Genomic DNA, 23281 nt, shown 5'->3' with positions numbered 1-23281 from the left:
GGCAGATCAAGGGTAGATCAGAGTACCAACTGCACAGCCAGGTCCTGTTTACACAACAAAGTGCTTTGTGGGATGGATGCACTGCAACAATCTTCCAACTTCAAGTACGTTCATATTCTCAGGATGGTGCATCTGCAAAGTTAAATTGCAGATGACATTTGTTCATGCAACACTGATTGAAAACTTGCTAACTATTGCTTTGTATTGGTTTACAGTATCCCTGTTCAATTCTATCCAGGAATTCAATATCCAATGGGTTGATTGGTTGATTCCCATTACAATAAAATTTGTTTGACGAGATTAAACAATTCACTTAGCCTAAGGTAATAGAAGTTTTAAAATTACCAAGATAAAAAAATAGAGATAACAAAAATTTTAAAAGGCCATAAATATTTAAATATTTTTACATTTATAAGTGCATGTGGGGGTGGAGGGTGTATGTTATGCTATATTATGAGAAGAATAGCGTTGAAAGCAGCGGTTCACGTGACAAGGTTTTAATAACAATGTTGATGTTGTAACAATTGTGCATCAGGATCGCTACTGAGTGTCTCTAAACGTATAGAGTCAATTTTTGATGTAAGCCGTTTTAAGTTCCTCAAGCAGAACAGAACAAAACACCCCATGGATCCTAAACGCTCACATACATGCTGACGATGGAGCAGTGAGGCTACACTAGGAGCCTCAACTGGACATCCTGCATACGATGTCCAGTTGCTTGCTTGCTTGTTCTGCAGGGTATACTTTACCATGTGATTGAAAGTATGCTAACTTATGATGTTAGCATGCAGTATCCCATGGTTTCTCAGACAAATCCTTCCATCTCTCGTGTATGAAAATGGTTTGAAATAGCAGAAATACACTAACCAAACAACCATCTTTCATAGCGTATGGCTAGAAGCGAGTCAATTGTTAGGTAACTACCTAAAAGCCAAGGGTTTCCATTCATTCAGTAGGATGAATACTTGTAAAAATTAAGCTAAATAAACTAAATATAATTGCAGTCTATCCTGTTAATATCAAGACTTTTCTCTTATAAGCAATTACCCCGTGGCTTGACGAAGGCAGCTCAAAGCATGATGGAAACGTTATTGGGACAACCGAAGTTGCTGGGATTCATCCCTAATTATGTTCATGTGAGGTATTGCCGTGTAATTATTTTCAAGACATTTGAAGTTGTGACCCTATGAAGATCTTAAGACACCAAGAAATGTGGTAATAAACATGGCTGCCAAAGGTCAGTACAGATAATGAGTTGAGAAATGCAGACAAAAAAAGTATAAGAAAAAAATAATCTCGAAGGGAATAAAAAGAAAATACAGCTTTCTAACTACAGGACCAAAATGCCTCCTTGGATCCCAGCCATTGACAAGTTGTTCTTCATGCTGACAATGTGCTGAGGAGTGGGTAGTGATGGTTGGCAGAGATATCCTACACAGGATTAGTGCCATGGTGTTGGAAAAAGACGAGGAGGAAATTAAGAGGGAATGCCCCAGAAACACAACACCGCCTGACACGTATGGAATGGACTTTTTGCAGCTCGACTGAAACACTCCAGCGATAAAGAGAAGGTCTGCAGGATTCCTCCGATCTTCTCCAGGGCCAAGCATTAAGAAACAGAGCTGTGCACGCTGATCTCGTGTCCCTTTAGCTCGTAACACGAGCAGTGTGCCCACTCCATCCCTTGTCTTTCAATCAGGACGGTGAAATGTCAACATGTAAAGAGGCCGGTTCATATTATTAAACTAATCTGAATATCTGACAGTTTTTATACTAACCAGTAGCTTTTTGCAACAGTTGGAATGACAAGTCCATTTTTACCTTTTGAGATAATGAATAGCAATATAGGCTCATCAATTAGTCTAACCAGCGACAGTTAAATGGCAGTGGGTATTAAAAGACAGACTTGAGCATTAGCTCACACAGCTAGCACACATCACAAGAAGACTTACCCAAACAATTTGTCTGCTGTCCAGATGTAACAGATCACAACGTTTTGGGACACTGAAAGTGAAAAGAATAAAGTGGCTGTGCAGGTTTGCAAACATATGACAAAAAAAAAACACCACGACAAGTTCATGAGAAAAAAAATAGCAGTATTCAAAATCAAAACGGGCAAATTTATGACAAAAAATATAAAAAGGGGCAAATTAAAGAAGAAAAAACTAAACTCACTAGACAGGAAAACATGATAAAATTAATAATAATAATAATAATAATAATAATAATAATTTTAAAAAAGGCCAGTTGCCAGTCAAATTCCTAATGAAAAACTGATAACTTCATAAAGACATGTTCTACATTAAAAAAAAATAAAGTATATTTAAATACAAAAAAAGCCAAATAAAATGGGGACATTCTGGGAAAAACAGACTTAATTGTCAAATAAATGACTAAACAAAAAAAGAAAATCTGTCACATCGACCCACAGCAAGAAGGTTTGAATCCACCAATCAACTGAGGTCTCCCTGTATGGGTCTTAAAGTGACAGATGAACTCATTCATAACCTCATTGTGGTATTTTTACATGCTAGAAATGTTTCCTACAGTTGATTTGTGTATGTTTGCTATAGTGTCCATATGAACTGGATAATGAACAGTTGTGTGGGGTCATTTAATGTCCCGAATTAGATAAAAACAAAAAACTAAACACAAAAAATCCCCCCCCACACTATAGGTATTGACTATTACTGCAGAATTATTATGAAAAAAATAACACTGCAATTAGCTGGAACAATCAGTATTTATTTTTTTTATTTAAGAGAAGTTAAAGCACCATTATACAGTACAGGTATAGAAAGATTGCAGTAATGCAAACAAGAATTAAAAGTGCACGGAAGAAAAGCAATACAGAGAGCAAACGAAATATAAATTAAACACCACACACTCTAACCAGCACAAGGCAAAGTGAACTTTAGATCATCAATTTTTTTTAACTTTTTAAAATCTGTAAATAAACTCTGTTTTGGTATTACTGAAGGATAGATAAAAAGGTGACAGGCGCAGTTAATATTCTAGAAATGTCAAAATTACAAATGCCCATAAAACAACATCGTTTCCCTGAAATGACACGTCTTGCAAATGATGAAATGCTGAAAGAAACAAAGACATATGAGACTGTGCAAACCAACCTCACAATGATCCAAACAAAACAAAACAAACCCCTCACACTTATCCCAGCACTTCTCAACAGCCCACTCATCATAATACAGATTAATAAAAGTCAATAAAACAAAGAGATCTCCAGTCATCTACTACACAAAGAAAATCTGTCAGTCCAGATGGCACTGTGAGCCTGCCGCAGGACAAGTGCACCCCAGCACATGTTCACATGCTTGCATAAGCACAACAAAACACTTTATTTGCGGACGCTCAAGAGAAGCATTTTGACCTGGGAGCTCTAATTAGAGTCTAAATTAGAGAAAGAACCACAGCAACAATGACTTAACTCCAAATAACTTCACTTGCTACCAACGAACACGTGAAAAAAAATGCACCAGTATTGTTATGACACATAGTTTAAGTGACTACATCTGTAATGCTCCAGCTGGTAAAACACAGCAGACACCAACAGCCAAAGTCTCATCAGCTACAGTAAAATAAATGTTCAGGCGATAAGATGGGTTGAAAAATTCCTGCTGAAAGCTCACAACACCAGGACCTGCGAAACAGCGCAAACTAAAAGTTTGGGTGTCTGTGAGATGGAAATGTAAAGGAGAGAGACTCGGGTGGACCGGTGAGGGCCAAGAAGCTGTTTGGTGAACCTGTTCCAACTTAAATCCAGCGGAAGTGTCCGTGACACAGCAGCTGGTGTGTGGTTACCATAGAGAGTGAGCCTCAGCGCTTCTCAGCTGCTCTTGCGCTCCATTCATGCGCAGGACAGCCAGAAGACCTGCGGTAACTTGAGCATCAACACTCCTTCTTTTCTCTGTCCCAGACCCGAGCTCACCTCAGACATGTCTCGTCTTTCTGCCAGGGCGTCTCGACTGAGAGGTATCCGAGTGTGTGTGCGGGTGTGCGCGTGCACGTTACCCCCAACACATGGCATTTATGCATCAGCTTGCAGGTTATTCCGGGATATTTCACTACAATCGCGTGGAGAAAGTCTAAGTAGGGAATTACATGTGCTGCTTATCTACAAACTCTTCCTGCAGGAAATCAAAACAAAACAAAATCTTCTCCACTTAAATAATGGTTAGAAAAGTAGAGCAGTGCTTTGAGGCTGTCATCATCATGAAAATGTAAATAAAACGTAATTTTTTTAATGCAGTGCAAATATGGATGGTGCCCAATTTACAAAACCTTGGCACTACAAAAAAATCAAGACCACGTTTAAAGCCTGATTAGTTGCAATCATTGCAGTATGATTATTATTATTATTTATTTATTTTTGTCGTCATGGTTGCTTCTGGAGAACGTAATAGGTTGGAACAATTTTAGCCCAGGCTGTACAAAATCTCCTGCAGCCAGTTTATAGCGAACAGGCATCAATTCATCTTTTACAAAAGAAACATGGAGAAAAATGACAATGCTGATCAAAGTGTAATCATTACGGAGGAACAATGTGCAATGAAAGTGGCAGAATGTATTCTCAGAAAGGGCATTTCTGATATCCAATGAATTTGAATCTGAAATCGTGTATAATTTATATTTGTCTCCTAATTTTAATGTATTCGCTCTTTAAAAATACTAATTCGTTCTCAGTTTGGTGCAGAAATATCAACAGTAGGGATTAGAAGGTCTGTTTTAACCCTTCAAATGCTTTAATTATAAGGTGATTTTAGTTTTAAAATTGGTGTGCAATTTATGCATTTAATTCATAATAAGGGAAACAATTTAAAAAAAAATTAAAGACAGTTGTATGAAGGAAAGTATGATCTTAATGTTCTGCAGCCCCTAAAAATCTAAAAACACATCAGATATAAATTTGGCTGAACTCCCCTTCGAGGTTGTGTTCTTGTGCCTATCCCGATCACGTTAGCGCGGTGGCTTTCTTTGGATGCGCCCGCTCTTACCACCTGCACTTGCCTTTCTTTGGACTTGCTTAAACAAACAGTTTTTCAACAAACAGTCCAGTTTTCAAGCCTAAAAGTTCAACATCAGGTAAAAATAGCAGAGAGGAGGATGCCCACACGTTCTTGGCATCCTCCAAGGTCAGCCAGTCCACTATTAAAGACCATGAGATCTACTATAATGTCTTGATGGACAATATTCAAGGGGAAGGACCTGGATTGTAAACACATATGACATATGCATGGCACATGGCTCTCAAGTCTACCAGCTCTGCCTTCCTGCAATTTCCATTGTTTTCTCAGAAATTAAATTCAAGCTGAATGACTGCTGTTTTGACTCCAAAAGATATCCAGCAAACAGAAGAACCAGTGGAAGTGGTCATAACAAGACTGATATTTATCCAGAGGTGCACATGTGGAAGACCCTGAAGGGGAGAACGGCCAAATTTCGAGTCAGGTATGGTTTTTCGGCCATTAAGGGAGCAGTCCTAGAACTTTTTGATCTTTTTTTTTATGCTTCATCAATAAGATGTAAACTGCACTTGTAACTCAAGGCACATGAAGCATAGAAATGTGCGACTTGAATTCAAGGCTTTGTAAATATCGAACAACTATGTGCAAATGTACTATTGCATAAATGTGATCAAGATTTTAGACAGCAAACCTCTTTACCATCCAAAACACCCACCCTTTTTTTGATATCTAAAAAAAGGGTTCAAGTCAAAAGCGTAATATCCAGTAATTTATCATTTCTACAATTCCTCCAATCCAAGTCATCCAGAAGTGGAGAACCTCCCGACTCAAAGACCCGAGGAGCTGCAGCGGCTTTTGTCCCTGGGCACTACCAGGATCTCATCCCCGTCTCGAATGCCGTAGGAATGCAGGGCCCGGGTGCCGCACTTCAGCTCCTCTGGTCCAAACATTGAACACATCTCTCGGTCGATGTAGAAGAGCCTCATCCCATTGGGTAGCTGCAGCAGACCCTTAAGGTGTTTTTTTAGGTCACCCACTGTTTGCTCCAGACGGAGGCTGACTGTCTCCACCCTGTCACCCCAGCGAACAACCACCATGGTGAGGCTGGGTCTCAGGTCTACCTCAGCCAGTGGAGCCAGGTGGCCATATTTGGACACGAGGATACGGTACCTGCAACAAAGCAGAGCTCGTGTTATTTTTTTTATTTGTTATCAGCTCAACTGAATGACATCAGCATACAGCAAAGACACACAAACTCCTACAAGACATACACTTGAAATCCACCACACAAAGTATGGTGTTTCTCAGACATGGCAGTGACTACATAGTCTCTGAAAAGTGAGGCCCTTGCAAAGTATCTCAGGGTGTTTTAACACCTCTAGTTTCTTTAGTCTTAATCAGCTGATGAATTTGTAAACTTGTGGCTTTTACTCATGGCTTTGTTTCTTTTTACAGAGAGAAAACTCCAAGTCAACCAAAAATGCATCACCACAAACCGTGGCAGAGCAGGCATTCTGCTTATTGGCCAATGAAGGGAAATGCTGTCTTCTGGACCTTTGGTTTATTCCACAGCTAGCTGCTACAGTTTGAGCTCTCTGCATGTGTATGGTCTTCTGCCGCATCCTAGGATGCAAAGCACATCTGACTACGAGGAGGCATTTATCTCAAACTAGCAGCGCACACCTGGTAGTTGGGGTTGGATGGAGGTCAGATTATGTTCTGACTATAAATTAAATAAAAAAAGACCAGAATTTGATTTACACGGCCTAAACAGTGCAGGTGTGAAAAACCCCTTAAATCTTTATTTTTTTATAATTGCAAGGAGGTAGTGATATCTATGACTGCAAACAGACTGGTACTATAAGAGTCTATGGGAAAACAGCCCTCAGGCTTGGCCTCTAGAAACACTTTCCTGCTGAATTCATCCACTCAGTTCAGGTCATTCTGAATAAAACATTAAGACCCTTTTATAAATGCACCCATTCTAAGTTTCAGAAAGGAGGATTTTCCAGGGTATGCTAACCGCTAACTAGCTCATTATATGCATATAATTTTTGAATATTTGCCAAAACTAACTGAAAAATGAGTTTGTCAGACATGCCTGCATGTTATTCTACAAATATATGGAAAAATATTTGCCCAAATAATCATGATAACACATAATGGCATTTTTAAGGTAGACCACAGTGTCTCTTTGCCTTCCCCCCCCATTGTTGCTATGGTAAATAACATACACCCTGTACTAATGATAGGATGTAGGCTTCATTTCGACATTCAAAGAGCAGCTTGGTCTACGGCTCCACCCTGCCCTCTGATGTCACAATCACACTGTGTTTTAGCACTGATTTACTCTAAATGGAATCAAAATCTAGAAATTTAACAACAAGCTGTACAAAATAACACTTAAAACTAAAGACAGAGATGATAAAGTCATTGTGAAAATGCTTCATGAGGTCACGAATCAAGTTAAAAGCAGGGCAATCTTCTTATAGACTTGTATAGGACAAGACTTCTCTTTGTGCCCTCTGCTGGCTGTTATGAAGAATGCAGGTAAAAGGCTGTTCAACACTGGCTTCACTTTTCAGACTCACAGGTTATACATCCTCTTTTTTTCCTTCTTAGATGAAGTACAGGTGTGAAATAGAAACAGCAAGTATATTTAAGATATTTCAGATTTTTTTAAAAAGACTTTAAACTCAGGGTTATGGAAACAAGCTATGAGTGTTTAAGAGGCAGAGAAACACCGAGTTGTCTGCCACTTGCTTGCCGTGAGAAAGCTCTCAGCCATCTCAGGGGAATGCATGTTCGAGATAAGGCCCCAGGAACGATTAAATAAAATCCAGGTGAAAAGGCCTGTGCTTTCAAAGCTACTGTAACAGCTGGGCCAATCAAAGCAATTTCACTTCCCTCCCCAAAACTCCTCCACAAAGCCGCTGCCCTGGCCCTGGGATTTTCTGGCCAAACTTGCAGTCCACCCTGGGAATTCTCCACTAAGGCCACAGTGCACAAAGTGCCATTCTAAGAGAAGCCATTTACCAAAGAGGCTTCATTTAAGGTGGTAAGCATGGTATAATGGGGCAAACAATGCTGCAGGTGATAAGAAGCCGACATTCCAACTGTCATTTTGGCATTCTTTGATTCCTGCGGAGGAAATTACAAGACTGTGAAGCCAAGAGACACCATGTAGCTGAGCTCTCCTGTTTTGGCATTTCATCGACTCATTCTCACATTTCTCCAGTTATTTACTTGAACGTATGAGCACCTCAAAAAGTTAAAATGTAAATTTTCCCACGTCTTTCCCTGAGACTGTGGCTCTGTTTAGACCCACTAACTGCTAACTTCACCGGATACGCCGACTCTCTGGTTTCTTTTTTAACCCTTGCCTCTACTCTTTCTCGCCACTAATCCTTCCTGCCCAGTGCTGTTTTCTTCCCTTTCCCATTTTTTCCAAGGAATTGTTGGGGTGTATCCATCTCAGTTAGTCTAGTTTATGGTTTGAGAACACGTTTATAGTTACTCAAAGCCAGGCTGTGTCAGATGTGTTCACTTGAGAGGCTGTGACCCACCTGCAGAGCTCTGATCTCTTGGGGTAGCGAGGCCGCAGCCTCATCCGAAAGGAAAGGGGATAGCTGTGCGCTCACTGCCTACTGAGTGTGTCTGACACCCCGATAACGCCCGCATGCACATGCACAGTCACGGTTATACCCGACCCTGGACCTACACCGAACCCCTCCCAAACCAACACCGCAAACGCAACGCTTGATGGACAAAAATAAAATCAGAGCGATGAAGCTGAACACAAAGAAAATGAAGTTTTTAGATGGCGATGAATGTGTTTGACATAGAAATAAAATAACTATTAACTGCTCCTGATGGACAAACAAGTTCTGCCACAGGTAATAAAATAATTTATAGCCAGGAGTGCTGTGACAGCTCATGTGACATCAGAAAACAAATCAAATTTCTCAAATTAAGGCTTCAGGTTGACAGAGTAGGTGTATACATAAAAAAAACAACCTGCTACCTGGTGTATCAGTTTTCCCAATCAGAGAATTCCCAGCACAAAGGACTCATTGAGCAGGGAGAGAGTGGTGGCATTGTCTCCCAAAGGTTAGTTTCCCCCAGTCAGGGACTACACCTTCCTCCAGAAATCCCTCCCCAACATTCTGCTGAGGTTAAGTGGAATGCAGTTGGTGAATTATTTCACCCCTGCGAGCCCCCCCGAGGAAGGCTTTCAACCTCCCCCCGCAAAAAAAAAAACCATATAGTGTGCTGGACCCAAACTGAGGACAGGGATGGAGATTGGTTGCTAATGTTGTGAATCAGCAGGTGTTCCCATATGAATATAATGCAAACGTAAATGCCGCTTAGCTTTCCAATTGAAAGCCAGTGCTGGCGCCTTGTGCTCCATATTTAAGGTATTTAGTGAAGACTTTCAATATGAATTTTACTCTAAATGTCTCATCGGAATGTTGTAATGAAGCAATGAAAACAATCTGATGTAAATTTTAGAGCTGAAAAAAACAACAACAATTTATTGATCAACATAATGCTACACAATATATTTTTTAATTTATCATGTTAGCTATTTTCTCAAGCCAAAAGATGTCAGTGCTGTAGTAGCTCATCAGGCTCACGATCCATCACCGCTCAAGGGTTACTGCCCGCAAATCGATAAATGTGACTTTGATAAAAACTTCAGTAAAATCTGACCAACACTGATTCTTCTTCGCAATGGTTTAAACTCAGCTACATTCAATTCAGTTCAGTTTTATTTATATAGCACCAAATCACAACAACAGTCGAACACTCAAGAAGCTTTATATCGTAAGGTAAAGTTCCTACAACAATACAGAGAAAACCCCAACAATCATATCACCCACTATGAGCAAGCACTTGTGGGACAGTGGGGAGGAAAAACTCCCTTTTAAGAGGAAAAAAAAACCTCTGGCAGAACCAGGCTCAACCATCCAAAGCAAGACAGTGCACAAGAAAACAAAGTGCAGTCAGGGGTGGAGTGGACAGGGTTTTAAGATGGTACCGAGAGCTGCTATAATGTATGGCTTGGAGACAGTAGCACTGAAAAAAAGACAGCAGGCCGAGCTGAAGATGCTCAGGTTTTCACTGGTAGTGACCAAAATGGAAATGATTAAAAACGAGGATGTCAGAGGGACAGCTCAAGTTCAGCAGTTTGGAGATAAAGTTAGAGAGGCGAGGCTCAGATAGTTTGGGAGAGAAGAGAGAGTGGATACATTGGACAAATGATGCTAAATATTGAGCTGCCAGGGAGGAGGAAGAGAGGAAGACCTCACAGAAAGTTCATCGATATAGTGAAGAAGCACATGCAGAGGAGGACGCTAGGGATAGGGTTAGAGGGTGATGACCCCTAAAGAAAACATCTGAAAGAAGAAGATTGTTTAACTGAATATCTCTGAGTTTTAGACTTTTTTTGTACAAAACCTGTTGCTGAAATATGGCCACGAAATGAGAACCGGTGTTCTGGGAATCTATCCTACCTCACAAACCATCCCACCTGTTGTTTCTGCGCATACGCGTAACACAAACCCCAAATTTACATCATTTTTTTAACCCATTGTGAATATTTCTTATGGTTATGGTTTGTATTAGTCACAAGTCGCCGTCAAATTATAATATGGGTAGGACGATTTGCCAAAGTAGGACAGTTTCTCAAAACACTGGCTACAAATGATCCTTTCCATCTGGAGAGTGTGTGCCTTTGAAATTTAGTTACATGTTAATTTTCTACCTTGTTTTAGGATGCAGATCACTAAGTTAACAAACTTAAATGATCCAAAGAAACCCCTCAAAAAGTAAAAAAGAAGAAATAAAGCTAATGGCTAATTTTATTTAACGATAAATTCACAATTCACACAGTTGCCTAACGCCAACTTCTACCCACGCATCTTAGCTGGCCATCAGCACCACTGCATATGCAAAGTGTCTTTTTGAGACTACATATTATTCCTCGTCCACTTCTACTAGTTACTACAGCGTCAGCGGTCAGCCGCAGCTTTGAATTATTATTATTATTATCCATGAGTAAACTTATTCATTATGATTATGTGTGCAGTGAAAAATGTATGTGTGGATGATGCTCCACCTCTCGGGACGCTCCTGCTCTGGACAGTCCTGGTAGTATCTGATGAAGAACCTCTCAGCATCCTCTCTCTCACCATTAGACACGGCACCCCCGTTCAGCACCATTACGGAGGGCAGCCTGAGGGCAGGTGCAGCAGTCGGGTGTTAAAAGTGCTCAATGAGTATTTCGATGATGAAGTTACTGAACAAACGAGCACACAGCTTCAGACTTACTGTGCTAAAAGGAGGCTACGTCTCTCCTCGGTGCTGTAAGACTGCAGTAAAGGGATTCCCTTTGCTTTGACCTCCACCAGTTTGGGAAAGAAATTCAGCCTTTCAATGTCGATCCATTTACTAAGACCTGAATAACAACAACAACAACAATAATAATAATAATAAACATAATGAGTTATAGGGCTATTTGTTCACACCTTGCACTGAATACAGACAGATTAAAAGACTTTTAGGACTCCGACCTGAATTGTTGAGGTTGATGCTACGCAGGTTGGGGAAGAGGTGCTCCAGTGTCTCCTTGGTGTCTCCCACAGAGTCCACGCTGTTATTGGCCAGCACCAGTGTGCTCAGACTGGGGTACAGCAGCCCAAACTTCCTCACTTCTGCCCAATCCTGCAGCTGGTTATCTGTAATCTGCAGCAGGCGTAGCGACGGGCATGTCGTCTGGGACTCTGACACGCTGTTGTAGCCGTTCAGACACAGGAAGAGCTCCTCCAGCCTGGAAGATGAGGTGCAAGGAAACTGGCATTTTTGAGGACATCAAAGATTCTTTGTATAATCTGTGTAATATGCATTAAGGTGCTTTTGATTCTTCAAAAGAATAAGGCAGCTGTTATCGTGTTTCCAATTGTCACCATATGTTCTGAGTTCTCTACCCTGTTTACAACAAATAAAACTGGACTGAATTATATTAAACACTACTGACACCCTCTCGACGAGAAACCTGGGCGCGGGGGAGCCTGATCGTCGGAACATTTGCTGCAGATACACGACAGCCTTTCAGTGGAACGAGCCTGGCAACACTCACATTGGAGGACGTTGAAGACATCTACCTATTCAGAGCCATGATAGCGAGGCTCCTGCTGATTGGAACTGGCACAGCCCTGGCTTGTTGACGAAAATTGAAAAGATTTCTTCTTTTGTGGCTAAACCAACCAACCATTACTCCTCATGCGTCAACCCAACCTCCCTAAACATGGCAAGGTGGGGCATAACTTCCTGGAATTCCTGTTGAGTCTACATCTGTGTGCTCAAGATAAAGGAGGAACGCATCACTAATCTGCTCGCTAATGTTCTGAGCAACTCTGAGTGGTCAGAGTGGCACAAAAAACTAAGTGATTCATTATGACTCAGTAGCTTGTAGAGCCACATTAGCAACAATTATGTGAGGCAATTGTTTTTAAGAGTCATCTCTCACATCACTGGAGGACTACTGGCACACTCTTCTTTACAACATTGAGGTCTGTGGGCATTCTTTAATACACATCTCCCAACAGCTTGGTTGAGTTCTGGACTTTGACTGGGTCATTGAAACATGTTCATTGTTTTCTTTTTCAGTCATTCTGTTGTAGTTTTGTCAACTTCAGCAAACCTAAACATTCCTGCCATGTTTGTTTTAGAGTGAAGAAGCCCGGAAACCCTTACTAACAAGTTCAGTTTAAAAAAAAAAAATTGTGTTGTCACGAACTTTCCAATTTTACACACTAATTGAGGGCTGTAGAGTCTGAGATGTAGCTGTTGGGCTTTTATCAGTTTCTCTGAGTATTGCTCAGTCTGGAGTGAATTTGCTCAGACATCCCCTTAGCAGTAGGCTACCAAAACGTCTGCTTTTTCAGAGGTGCTCACATTTGTTGAGTTAAATGTGTCCCATTAGCAACTGGCTGCTACTTATTCTCACACCTCCCATGGAAGCAGTAGGGGTGTACTTAGTTTTTCACAGGACTGCAGAGAGAACTCTGAAAACATTGTAAATCTCTATATATGCAGACGCTTAGACAAAAATATACAAATTCTCTCATTGCCACACATAAAAGAACATAAAACCTTTTTCCATGCTTTGTCACTTACTCTGGTGTGTGCTGCGTGAGTGTGTGAACAGTGTCCCAGCTGACTTGTGTATTAATGAGGACCAGTCGTCGGACCCTGGAAAAAACCTCTGCCATGTTCGGCTCCAGCTGCACGCCGCTTAGCGGGTTCATGCTCAGATTGAGGAAGTCCAGGTGTGGGATGCTGGAAACGATGGTGCCGATCTGGCAAAACCAGGAGCATCAGGACACAGAACAAAGAAAAAGAAGAAACAAGTTACAGAACTTTTCAAAACACTTTTACTTTGAAAACCATTATTTTCAGAGCTTGTTGATTAGCTAGATAACTCTAGTACACATAAATAAGCTGTATAATGAGATACAGCGGTTTAAATTCTAGGTAAGTTCCGAGTCATCCATCTTTAAATACAACCCATAGATAGTCTTGAACAGGCATATTTTTAAAGTGTTTCTGTACCGTGTTCACATTTTCCTTCATTCTGTTTAAAAAGCTGATAATTAATCCACATCAGTAGCGTCTGGTTTAGTTTCACATTGACTTGTTTTCACTCTTTGGCTTCTAGATGGCAAATAAAATACTTAATGCTAAACCCATGTGAATGACAGAAGAAGAGATTATTATATTAAATGAATATGTGGTGTATGTATTTATTGGTTCATACAAAAAAATGTATCCAACCCTGCTTATTAATAAATGAGTACTCCAGTTAACCTGAGAGGTACCAGGTGTTCCAGCTGGCACAGCAGAAGGGAACTGTGCCTACAGCCCTCATCACGGTATCACTCGGCTGAATAACAAACAGCACTGTGAGAGGGGGATAACAAGGGCTGTGCAACTTTTTTAAGAGGCCTTTGTGTTGTAGACACGGCTAAATAACAATGCAGCACAACCCAACCTTAAGAACTTAATTATTAACAGTACATATGCAAACAAACAAAAAGAAAAGAATGATGATGAATGGAGGCTAGATGGAATCAGTGAATAACCATCTAAAAATCTACATGCTTTCCAGTTAACTTACAAACATAAAGTCCGGGGGCACAATCGGCCCGGCAAAGACTCCAAACTGGCCAACTGGATGGCTTTGGAAAATGAGAAGGAGGGCATACATTTTTGGACTTTCAACTGTATTAAGTTTTACAGCTTTTCCTCCTGATAAACACCTCCCCCACAGCCATTCATATATGCCAAAGTAATAAAGTAATAAAGTGTGGTTAAACTTCTTATTACTGACAGAAAGGGAAGTTTTACTGGTTCAGCCCGCTCAAGACCAAAGTGGGTTGTTTGTGGCCCACAATGTAAAAGGAGTTTGACATCCCAGGCTTGCATCCTTACTAACAATAAAGAGAGATTAACTTCTATTTTTTTTATCTGTATGTGTTGTATTCATTTTTTATTACACTAAAATAACCATCAAAACAAAGACCTTAATCTTATAAACCTATGACTAGCATTTACTAGTGTCCATTTAAGCCCTTTTTAACTGCTGACATGGTAGCATACAGACAGCACTCCAACTAAATTGTCTTGAACAAAAGCCAGATGGCTCTGCTTTTATGAAAAACCTTATTAAGTTCAATTAAAACTCCAAGACCCCCACCTCTCCCCAGTCATTCAGCTGATTGTGGGACAGGTCGAGCTCTACCACGTGGGCGCAGAAAGCAGCGATGTCTTGCCTGTCGCCGGCTTTACTGATTCCACTGTCATTCAGAACCAGTGCGCTGGGCAAGAAGAGGCGATCTGCAAACAGGAAACTCGAGTCAGTTCAGAGCCTCATTCACAGCTCAACACTCCAAATAAAAAGGCAGATATGCCGGGCTGAACTTATCACAAGTGATACACTGCTCACGTGGCATCATCACAACCCTGAAATAGCTCGCTCTGTCATCTCTCACCTTTGACAGGGGATCCTGGAGGCCTGGGCAGAACAACCACTCCTACGCCTTGGCCATAGGGGAAATTCTCAGGGTTATACTTCTCACTGAGGACTTGAACAAAGGTGCGCACCTCATCTTCATCAGAGGACTCCATGGCTCAAGTCCTGAACAGGTATCCATGTAAGAGACCAAAGGGGAAAAAAAAGACGCTTTTAAGATATGCTATGGAAACATGACAATTACATCAGGACAGCTGTTACATATGTCTTTTAAAGGATAAAGCTGGAGATATTTTACACTGTTTATCACAATGTGTATGAAAATCAAGTTTCCTCCCAAAACATATGTGACCCTACTGAAGTTTTAGGTCTTTAAGTGTCAAAATTGTATTGCTTAATTTGCATGTAACCTGCATGTCTAACGTGGTGTTTAGAGAATTCTCAGTGTTGGATTTTTGGGGCTGATGTCTGTTAAGGAATTTAGAATGGGACGTACGTTTAGCAGGCGTGGTGATCTAATTCTAAAGTTCTAATCTCACACAGTGCTTTATGGGCACAGTCACCTCCCAGAGTCTACTTTTCCAGATTTTCTTCTTTTTTCCCCTCAATTTGTTTCCATTTTTCTTTTTATCACTTTTTTGCAGATTTTGTAGCTGTTAATAAAAATCCTGTATAAATGAAGAAAAACATTAGGATAAGCTTTTCATTTGTTAGCATCTGCTTCTGTTTTCACCTATGCTGACATTCTCCACAAACAAACATACTTTTGGTGCAATGTACTCAAAGCACAGTACAGCTCATCTCTCACAGTGACTGTCCAAAAAATCTTCGGCACTATGAAAATGCTCCTTATACACAGCTCAGAGTGACCATGTGGATTAAATAATTTACCTACAGGAAAGGTCTAAGCTGACATCTGAAACTGCATTTGTGAAAGAAGCTGGAGAAGCATAAAGCGCTCTCTACTCTGGACATTTGTCATTCAAAGCCCACATATGCAAAACAAATTGAGTGAGCATTTTCAGAAACATGACAACAGTGGAACCAGGTGAACTAGTTCCACCAGCAAAACTATTAGAACTATAGTGGCAGCTTCCCTGAAGCATTTTAGAGTTTCAAGTATTTTGTACACAAAAAAAAAAATCACCTTTCTATCACCTATAACAGGGGTGGGGGAACTACAGGACTCAAGGGCTGGTGTCCTGCAGGTTTTAGATAACACCCTGGGTCAGCACACCCGAATCCAATGATTAGTTCATTGCCAGGCCTCTGGAGAACTTCAAGACATATTGAGGAGGTAATTTAGCGATTTAAATCAGCTGTGGGAGTTCCCCACCCCTTACCTATAGGTATTAGTGGCCTGTAGCTAACAGGAAGGCCATGTGCAGTGGTGGGCAATTAATTTTCTCCACAAGTTCACATGAGAATCTGAAAATGTTGTGCAAGGTTTCACCAATAAGTTCAGAAAGAGATGAAATTAAATACTGAGTTTACCTAATTGGTGCCGCCTTCCACAGCACTCCCAGTTTCTCATGTGGACCCTTGGGGAAAATTGCCTATGCTTGGTGGACGTGCTTTAAGCCTGCTGTCTTTTAAATGGTCACCAGGGGGTTCCACAGTCATTGTTCCACCTCAGTAAGCACTTTACTGACAAGTTCACAGATCAATCACTAATTGCGGCTCATATTGAATAAAAAAAATCAGTTCTACTTTGTAATTGCATGTGATTCGAAAGCTCAAATTAGATTTCTTGAATCTTGAGCCTGTAGACAAGTGGCTGACACCACGCCGAAATGTAGTTACAACAGAGTTTCATAAGGGTATATAATTATGACGTACCTATGGTGTAGATTTAGCACATAAGGATTACTCGGGGTATGAACATTGATTAATCACTTGCGATTGCTCCAAATCCTGTTATGGCCAACCAGTGCCTGTGCATGGCATTTTCCCCATAGTGTTGGGTTGTCCTTCATTCAAAGTGCTAAACAAAGGGACACAAATGTGCTACCACTGACTTCCACTTTAACCACCTCAAACTTTAGTCCTGCTCCTCCTGCTGGCTGACACTTCTTGTCTATGTTTTACCTTTTTCTGTGCAGGTGTTAAAAGATAAAAAATAAAAAAAAGGTCTAAAAATAACCCACGAACATCACAGAATAACCTACAAGTCACAGACAGCTGAAACGTGAGAGGCACAGCAGCACTGAGGAGAGCAGGTGCACAGTTGTCAGCGAAGCCACCTGTTCCTACTGAAACCCATTTTCTGCTATGATTACAATTTCTGTTGCCATTTTTGCTGTAAAATGATTAATCTGATGAGTAATTGTATAACTCAATCCAGAGAAAATGTAGCTTTTTCAATGTGTGGATTAGTTTAGAATCCATAGACAAAAAACCCCTCCAGGCAGGCTCAATAACTGGTAATCATACATCACAATAACATACATTCTCGACCCTGCCTGTCCACCTTGCACTCAACAGCCTCACTTTAACCCCGATCAGCCCTATCAGTTTCAGACAAACGGAGTCTGATCATCTTAAACTGAGCCCACCTGAAGTGTGTTTGTCAAAAGACTGAGTGTTTCATCCGGACTCTGTCTGAAGTTTCTGTCATAGATCGTTTCTCATTACACAGATCCCACCTGATTCTTACCTCTGATGTAGCAGAGACCAAAGGAAAGATTGTTTTCAACACCACATCAGATCACATGCCTCGGTCCCTGCTGTGAGAAAATGACGAGAAACATAAGCAGGCAAAACTTATTTTTAAGCTTGCAGCCGTAAAATAGCCAGAATATGTGAAAAAAAAAATGCAAAGAAAGACAGAGTTGACACCACATCAAAGGTGGTGAAACTTGCATTTATGTGACAAACAAAGGAAAGGTAAGCTGACAGTTGGGTGCTTGAGACGAAAACAACTGTTTATGTGGTATAACTGGGGAGCAGCCAAGCCCTGAAGCCATGCACTGAAATGAAAAAGTTCTAATGGACATATGTCATGACTAACCTGAGGTCATTGTTTTATACAGTTTAAACACACACTTTTAAACCCCTGTTATAATTTGTTACTTTTTTCTGGAATCTTTTTGTTTCAAATGTTTCTTCAGCACCATTTGCTCAGTTCGGCGTACACAATGGGCAGGAAGTTAGATTTTGTAATGTATAAAAAGTTAAACATTATCAGCTGCTCGCTACTGCTCACAGCGGTGAAGTTCAACCTGCAATGCTACCAAACTGTCAATAAAGATGACGTTTTTCAGAAAATAACAAACAACGAAATGGATTAATGCTACCCGAAATGAACGTCAACCCACAAAGAGTCATAAAAAGGTCAAAAGTCTTACTGTAAACCTTGCACACAGTTGCTGATACGCGAAGCTATTTTAAACAGATATATTTTTAACAGGGTCCGGGGAAACGGTGTTACAGTCAGATAACGAGCGTCGCTTCGTGGGGTGGGGGGCTGACTGCTCAGACGGAGGCCTAGCTGTATGATGTCGCTAGCTTAAGGATAATAAACTGGAAGCTGAGATTGTAACAGTGCAACCTGGTGTGTTTGAACATTTTAGCACAGCACGAGCCAACGACACTACTGCCTACCTCCAAAAAGCGTGCAACACGTTGGCTGTAAATTCAAATCGGTAAAAACATTTCTTTGAGTGTTGGATCAAACTCTCTACCTGGGCCTCCAAACTTAGCGACACGGGTCACTGCGCGTGCTCCATTTGGCACCTGATACGGTACATTTTTGAGTGCAGAACTCACCTTTGGCAGAACCCCCCTCTGCGGTTGGGTTGTTTTTGTTGTTCTTCGGTTAGTTGACAGCTTAAACCACGCCCACTCTACCGGAAGTTACGTAGTTTAAATATCTGTTTTTTTCCCTCTCGTCTTCATACGAGAATTGCTTCATACTGGGTTATTTTCTTTAAAACGGAACGGAGCTAAGAATACATGCTAAGGATTAACTGTCAGTGCGCCCCAGGGTGGCTGTGGCTACAATGTAGCTTGCCATCACCAGTGTGTGAATGTGTGCGTGAATGGGTGGATGACTGGATATGTAAAGCGCTTTGGGGTCCTTAGGGACTAGTAAAGCGCTATATAAATACAGGCCATTTACCATTTACCATTTAACTTATTATTATTTTATTTTATTTATTTTTTAGCGAGTCTTTTTTTACGATTTTTTTTGTAGCTGGTTACTTTAACGGACAATTGTTTTTGTTTACTGATTACGGGCAGTTTTTTAAAAGCTGAGTTCAATTACTCCCACGCCTGGTTATAGCCCGACCTTGTTGAATCAAGGAAGCCAGCCAGTTTGACGAAGTTGCAGCCTCTCTGAAAGGGTAACAGATCCATTTCTAAGGCTTTGGGACTCCAGTGAAGTACTGTGAGAACCCCAAAAGTTGATTCTGTTTATCTGGACGTCCATATGAACAGAAACAACTTTTGGGGATTTACTTATCTGGATGACTGAGCATGCATCAAGACACTGTGAGAGCCATTATTCACAAATGGAGAAAAGTTGAAACACTGACGAACCTGGCCTAATCAAAGTCTAGTCTGCACTTAAATCCTTTTAAGATGTATTGAGATGATATTTAACAGGCCGTTCAAGCTTGAAAAATCTCCAGTGTAGCTGAATTAAAACACTTCTGCAAAGAAGAGTGGGCGAAAATTCCTCTACGGCGATGATAAAGACTCATTGCCATTTATCACATATGCTTATTTGCAGTTCTTGCTGCCAAGGGTGGCACATTTAGCAGGGTTTTTCCACACAGGGCTAGGTTTGGATAATTTTTCTTTCCTTGAATGAATGAAATGTTGAAATGTTTTTTTATGATCTAAAACATTTAAACGTGACAGAAATGCAAAACCCCACCCCCCAATAATTAATTAGGTATTGGGCAAATACTCAGATCACTGTATGTATAAAATATATTTTATAAAACATTTATATACAGTCTGCGGTGTATACCAATGCTTTAACACTCACGTAGTTAAAAAAAAAACCCACGTTTTTAATGATGTGCATAAAGTGATGGGAACTGACACACGTTTATCACATAAAATAAATTATTTACTGTACATTAACGACATGTGTATGTTAGATTTAAGTTCACTTATAAAGCCAGAATAGTTTTGATTTATGATTACTGTACAACATTGCTTACATTTTTGCCTGCACAGCAATAACTCCTAATAAAGTTAATGCCATTAAATGGCATTTAATCAAACTAGTTTTCAGTTCTCTAACTTTATATAACTGGCAAAAGAATAAAAGGCATGTGTCTTTTAGTGAGTTCATTTTTTTCTTCATTTAGAGTATCACCTGCAACATGAATATGTCAGCGTCACTGGAGTTAACAGGCCTACATAATGTTGCCACCAGATGGCAGCCATGAAGTTTTGTGGGCTCCTGTGGAAGAGAGAAGTTTATGAGTTGTGTGAAGCCAGCAGGGTATCAGTTCACCCTCAGCTCCTTTTCTAATATAGATCCGAAATATATGTGACAATGAGGCTCATGCATGAAAACGTTAACATTAAAAAGCAGTGGTTGAAGATGTGTTTAGGTCGTCAAGACCAATGTAAGAATTTGAAAATGCTCCATGCAGGTGAAAGCCCTGCATTTAGAACATCAGGCCATTACAAGGTAAATCTACTTTTCTGTCAACATCTAAAGTACTCATTCTGCAGGAAAACTGAAAAAAATGTATCACTATGCAGTGTAACGCTATTAGATTTACACAGTGCAGCACAATGCTCCACTGGGGGAGTGGGTCCCTTATGGGCCTGACTTTCCTCTCTGTGCCTCTGTCGGTTAATTTTCTTCAGTTTTCCTCACACAGTTCAAAAACATGCATTTTAAGCTGAGTGCATTTGAGTGTGCCTACAAGATTGAATTTTATCATCATGCCATATGACAGCTTTAAAAAAATTAACAATACAGCAGATGATGGGATATCCTTACTTAAGAAAAAAAAGGCAAATGGATGAATAAGTCATCACAGTGATCGCTATCAGTCATTGATTATCGACAGAAGGCTCTTACTGAGCTCTCATATTTTTCTTTTGCTATTTTACTACTAAAAGCAGCAAACTGTGTATAGACATATTAGCCTTTTTTCTTTCATAACTGTACCAACCCATTTCAATAATAAGTTTGTTTTTGGCCTGAAAGTAGAGCTTTTAATTGATCAAAAACAAAAAGGTATCATTTTTAATAAAGTTATGCGCAATTTCACTGTAAGTTTGCCAATAATGTTTAGTCTTGAGCTCTGTGTTATACCAGCTCTGTGAGACCAAAGCAGGCTATCAGCCATCTGGAGGAGTCTTTGGCCCCCAGAAGATCCTCAGCAATAAGAAAATTGAAGATTTTAATCTGATTCATCAGCGCATATGCAGCAGTTTAGGGCTGAAAGGTAGAAATGTACCTGGTTTTATGTGCTGTATGTATTTTAGTTTGGTAAATATTAAATAAATAAATAAAACACTTGGAACAAAGATTTAGTTTTAATTGATATTTAACTGTGTCTCAGTGGAGACTGTGGCTCCCTCACATTGATCTGGACTAAAATAACACTTCAATTCATATCTGTATTTCTATGAAGCTTTATTTAGTCATTTATGGATTTACCCAGGAGGATGTTGACTTTTCCAACTCTATAAATGTTCTCTCACTGTCAGTCTTCTCCCTTTTTCCATATAATTTTTAATAACTTTAACTATAAAATCAAACACCTGCTAACATAGCCCCTTCACCTTTAGATCACTTCCGAGACCACCGTGCTTCTCAATGGATAAAAAAAAATCTGTGGTGTTATCTCTTTCTGCCAGGAGCTGTTGTGCACGAATCTGTCCAAAGTCCACCCATGGCTCAAATAATGCGACTGTGCCACACCGCCAATGAGTTACAGAGATATCCAAAAGTTTTGTTGACCCACCGAGTAGTGAGTGAGCCGTCTGTCCGCCACTGCAGCTGTGGGAGTTGCACAACAGCAGACAAAAAGCAGCCAACAAACATAGCGTCCCTCTCTCTCCGTCTCTCTTTAGTTTTCCACATTTGTGCTACATTCAGATCATAACCCTGGGGTTTACATCATATCTCCCAACAGTAAATATTTCATACAGCCATGATTATAATTCGGCTCTATCCGTACACAAGCATCTGCAGCTCCTCCAACCTAACCACAAACACTGTGGAACAGTCAGGAGAGTTTTGGGGGAGAAACAAACTGTGATTTGGACCAATTTGTGAGTAAGTCACGCTGTTGCACTCTTTATTCAGTGATCTTGGAGGAGCAATATGTAGTTCGATGTGTTTATTGTTACTTTACTGATCTATATGTCATGATTTACTTTTAAATAGCTTTCGTGTTTTATAGCTTTGCAGAGGAGGAACATGAAGACAAACAGTTAGACGCAGCACATTTGCTAAGAGAAATCATCAGAAGTTTACTCTCATCATGGGCACGGATGTCATGGTAGTTTGGGGCTTTTAAGGATTTCTCTGAGCATACATCTTTAATGACTAAAAAAAAAGAACTGGGTTCAAGAGTTTGAATTTATTTTGGCTTTTCTCTCATGCACACGGGATCAAAAATAGAGCAGAAAAGGCCATTTTGCCATGTTTTCATCAATAAATGTTCACATTTATCAGGCTCTAAACTCTTGGTGCATGCAAGTGCTCATGAAGTGGAAGAAAGGAAAGAAAAAGCCCATTTGGAGGAACCATTCTTTTTTTAACCACTGTGAAATGTCATAAACTTTACCATTAAATACAAAAATCAACATGACATTTGTAAATTAGCATTCTTCGCATTTATTTTCTTACTTTAGTCTTTATTGCTTTGTAAAATTATTTTTGAATGTGCACACCAAAAGCCATTTATTCCTGTCAGTGATGCCAAACTGGCTTCTCTCCATTATATAGTGGTTTCAGTACTTTTTCATTCATTCACGAGTTGACGTCAGTATTTTTTGTGGTTCATCCGCCAATATTTACTCACCTCTCACTCTCTCTGGTGTGACAGAAGAACAGCAAGAAGGGAATGTTTACAAGATGGAAGTGAGACCTGCTCTGATGTATAGTTTGGAGACCGTGGCACTGACAAAAAGGTGGCAGAGCTGAAGATGTAATGGTTTTCACTGGTAGCGACCATTAGGGAAGGTTCAGATGAACTGAAGATGTGGAGAAGAGTAATAGTGGGTAAACTGGGCAAAGAAAGATGTCTGACTGAGTTACTGTATATGTTTTAGA

At 40.3% G+C, this 23281-nt stretch overlaps 1 protein-coding gene across 3 annotated transcripts; it reads right to left on the bottom strand.

The window, feature by feature from the left end:
- Positions 1-2724: 2724 nt before the first annotated feature.
- On the bottom strand, positions 2725-18912 carry LOC101470308 (tubulin-specific chaperone cofactor E-like protein). 3 transcript variants are annotated; one of them, XM_004551215.5, is made up of 9 exons: positions 18790-18912; positions 17678-17747; positions 15041-15186; positions 14746-14885; positions 13167-13348; positions 11561-11817; positions 11319-11445; positions 11107-11223; positions 2725-6155 (listed from the first exon to the last, which is right to left on the bottom strand). In XM_004551215.5, the coding sequence occupies exons 3-9, from the start codon at positions 15174-15176 to the stop codon at positions 5813-5815; spliced, it is 1302 nt and encodes a 433-aa protein (XP_004551272.2). In that variant the 5' UTR covers positions 15177-15186; positions 17678-17747; positions 18790-18912; the 3' UTR covers positions 2725-5812. The 3 variants fall into 3 exon arrangements, with proteins under 3 accessions (XP_004551272.2, XP_012774605.2, XP_012774604.2); XM_012919151.5 differs by having other exon boundaries at positions 17678-17744; positions 18790-18831; XM_012919150.4 differs by lacking the exon at positions 18790-18912 and adding an exon at positions 18705-18788.
- Between the last annotated feature and the right edge of the window lie 4369 nt (positions 18913-23281).

This window comes from Maylandia zebra, linkage group LG10 (genome assembly GCF_041146795.1).
Source record: "Maylandia zebra isolate NMK-2024a linkage group LG10, Mzebra_GT3a, whole genome shotgun sequence".
Lineage (NCBI taxonomy): Eukaryota > Metazoa > Chordata > Actinopteri > Cichliformes > Cichlidae > Maylandia > Maylandia zebra.
The sequence above is the reverse complement of the archived record's forward strand: the minus strand, read 5'-3'. Positions and strand labels throughout refer to the sequence as shown.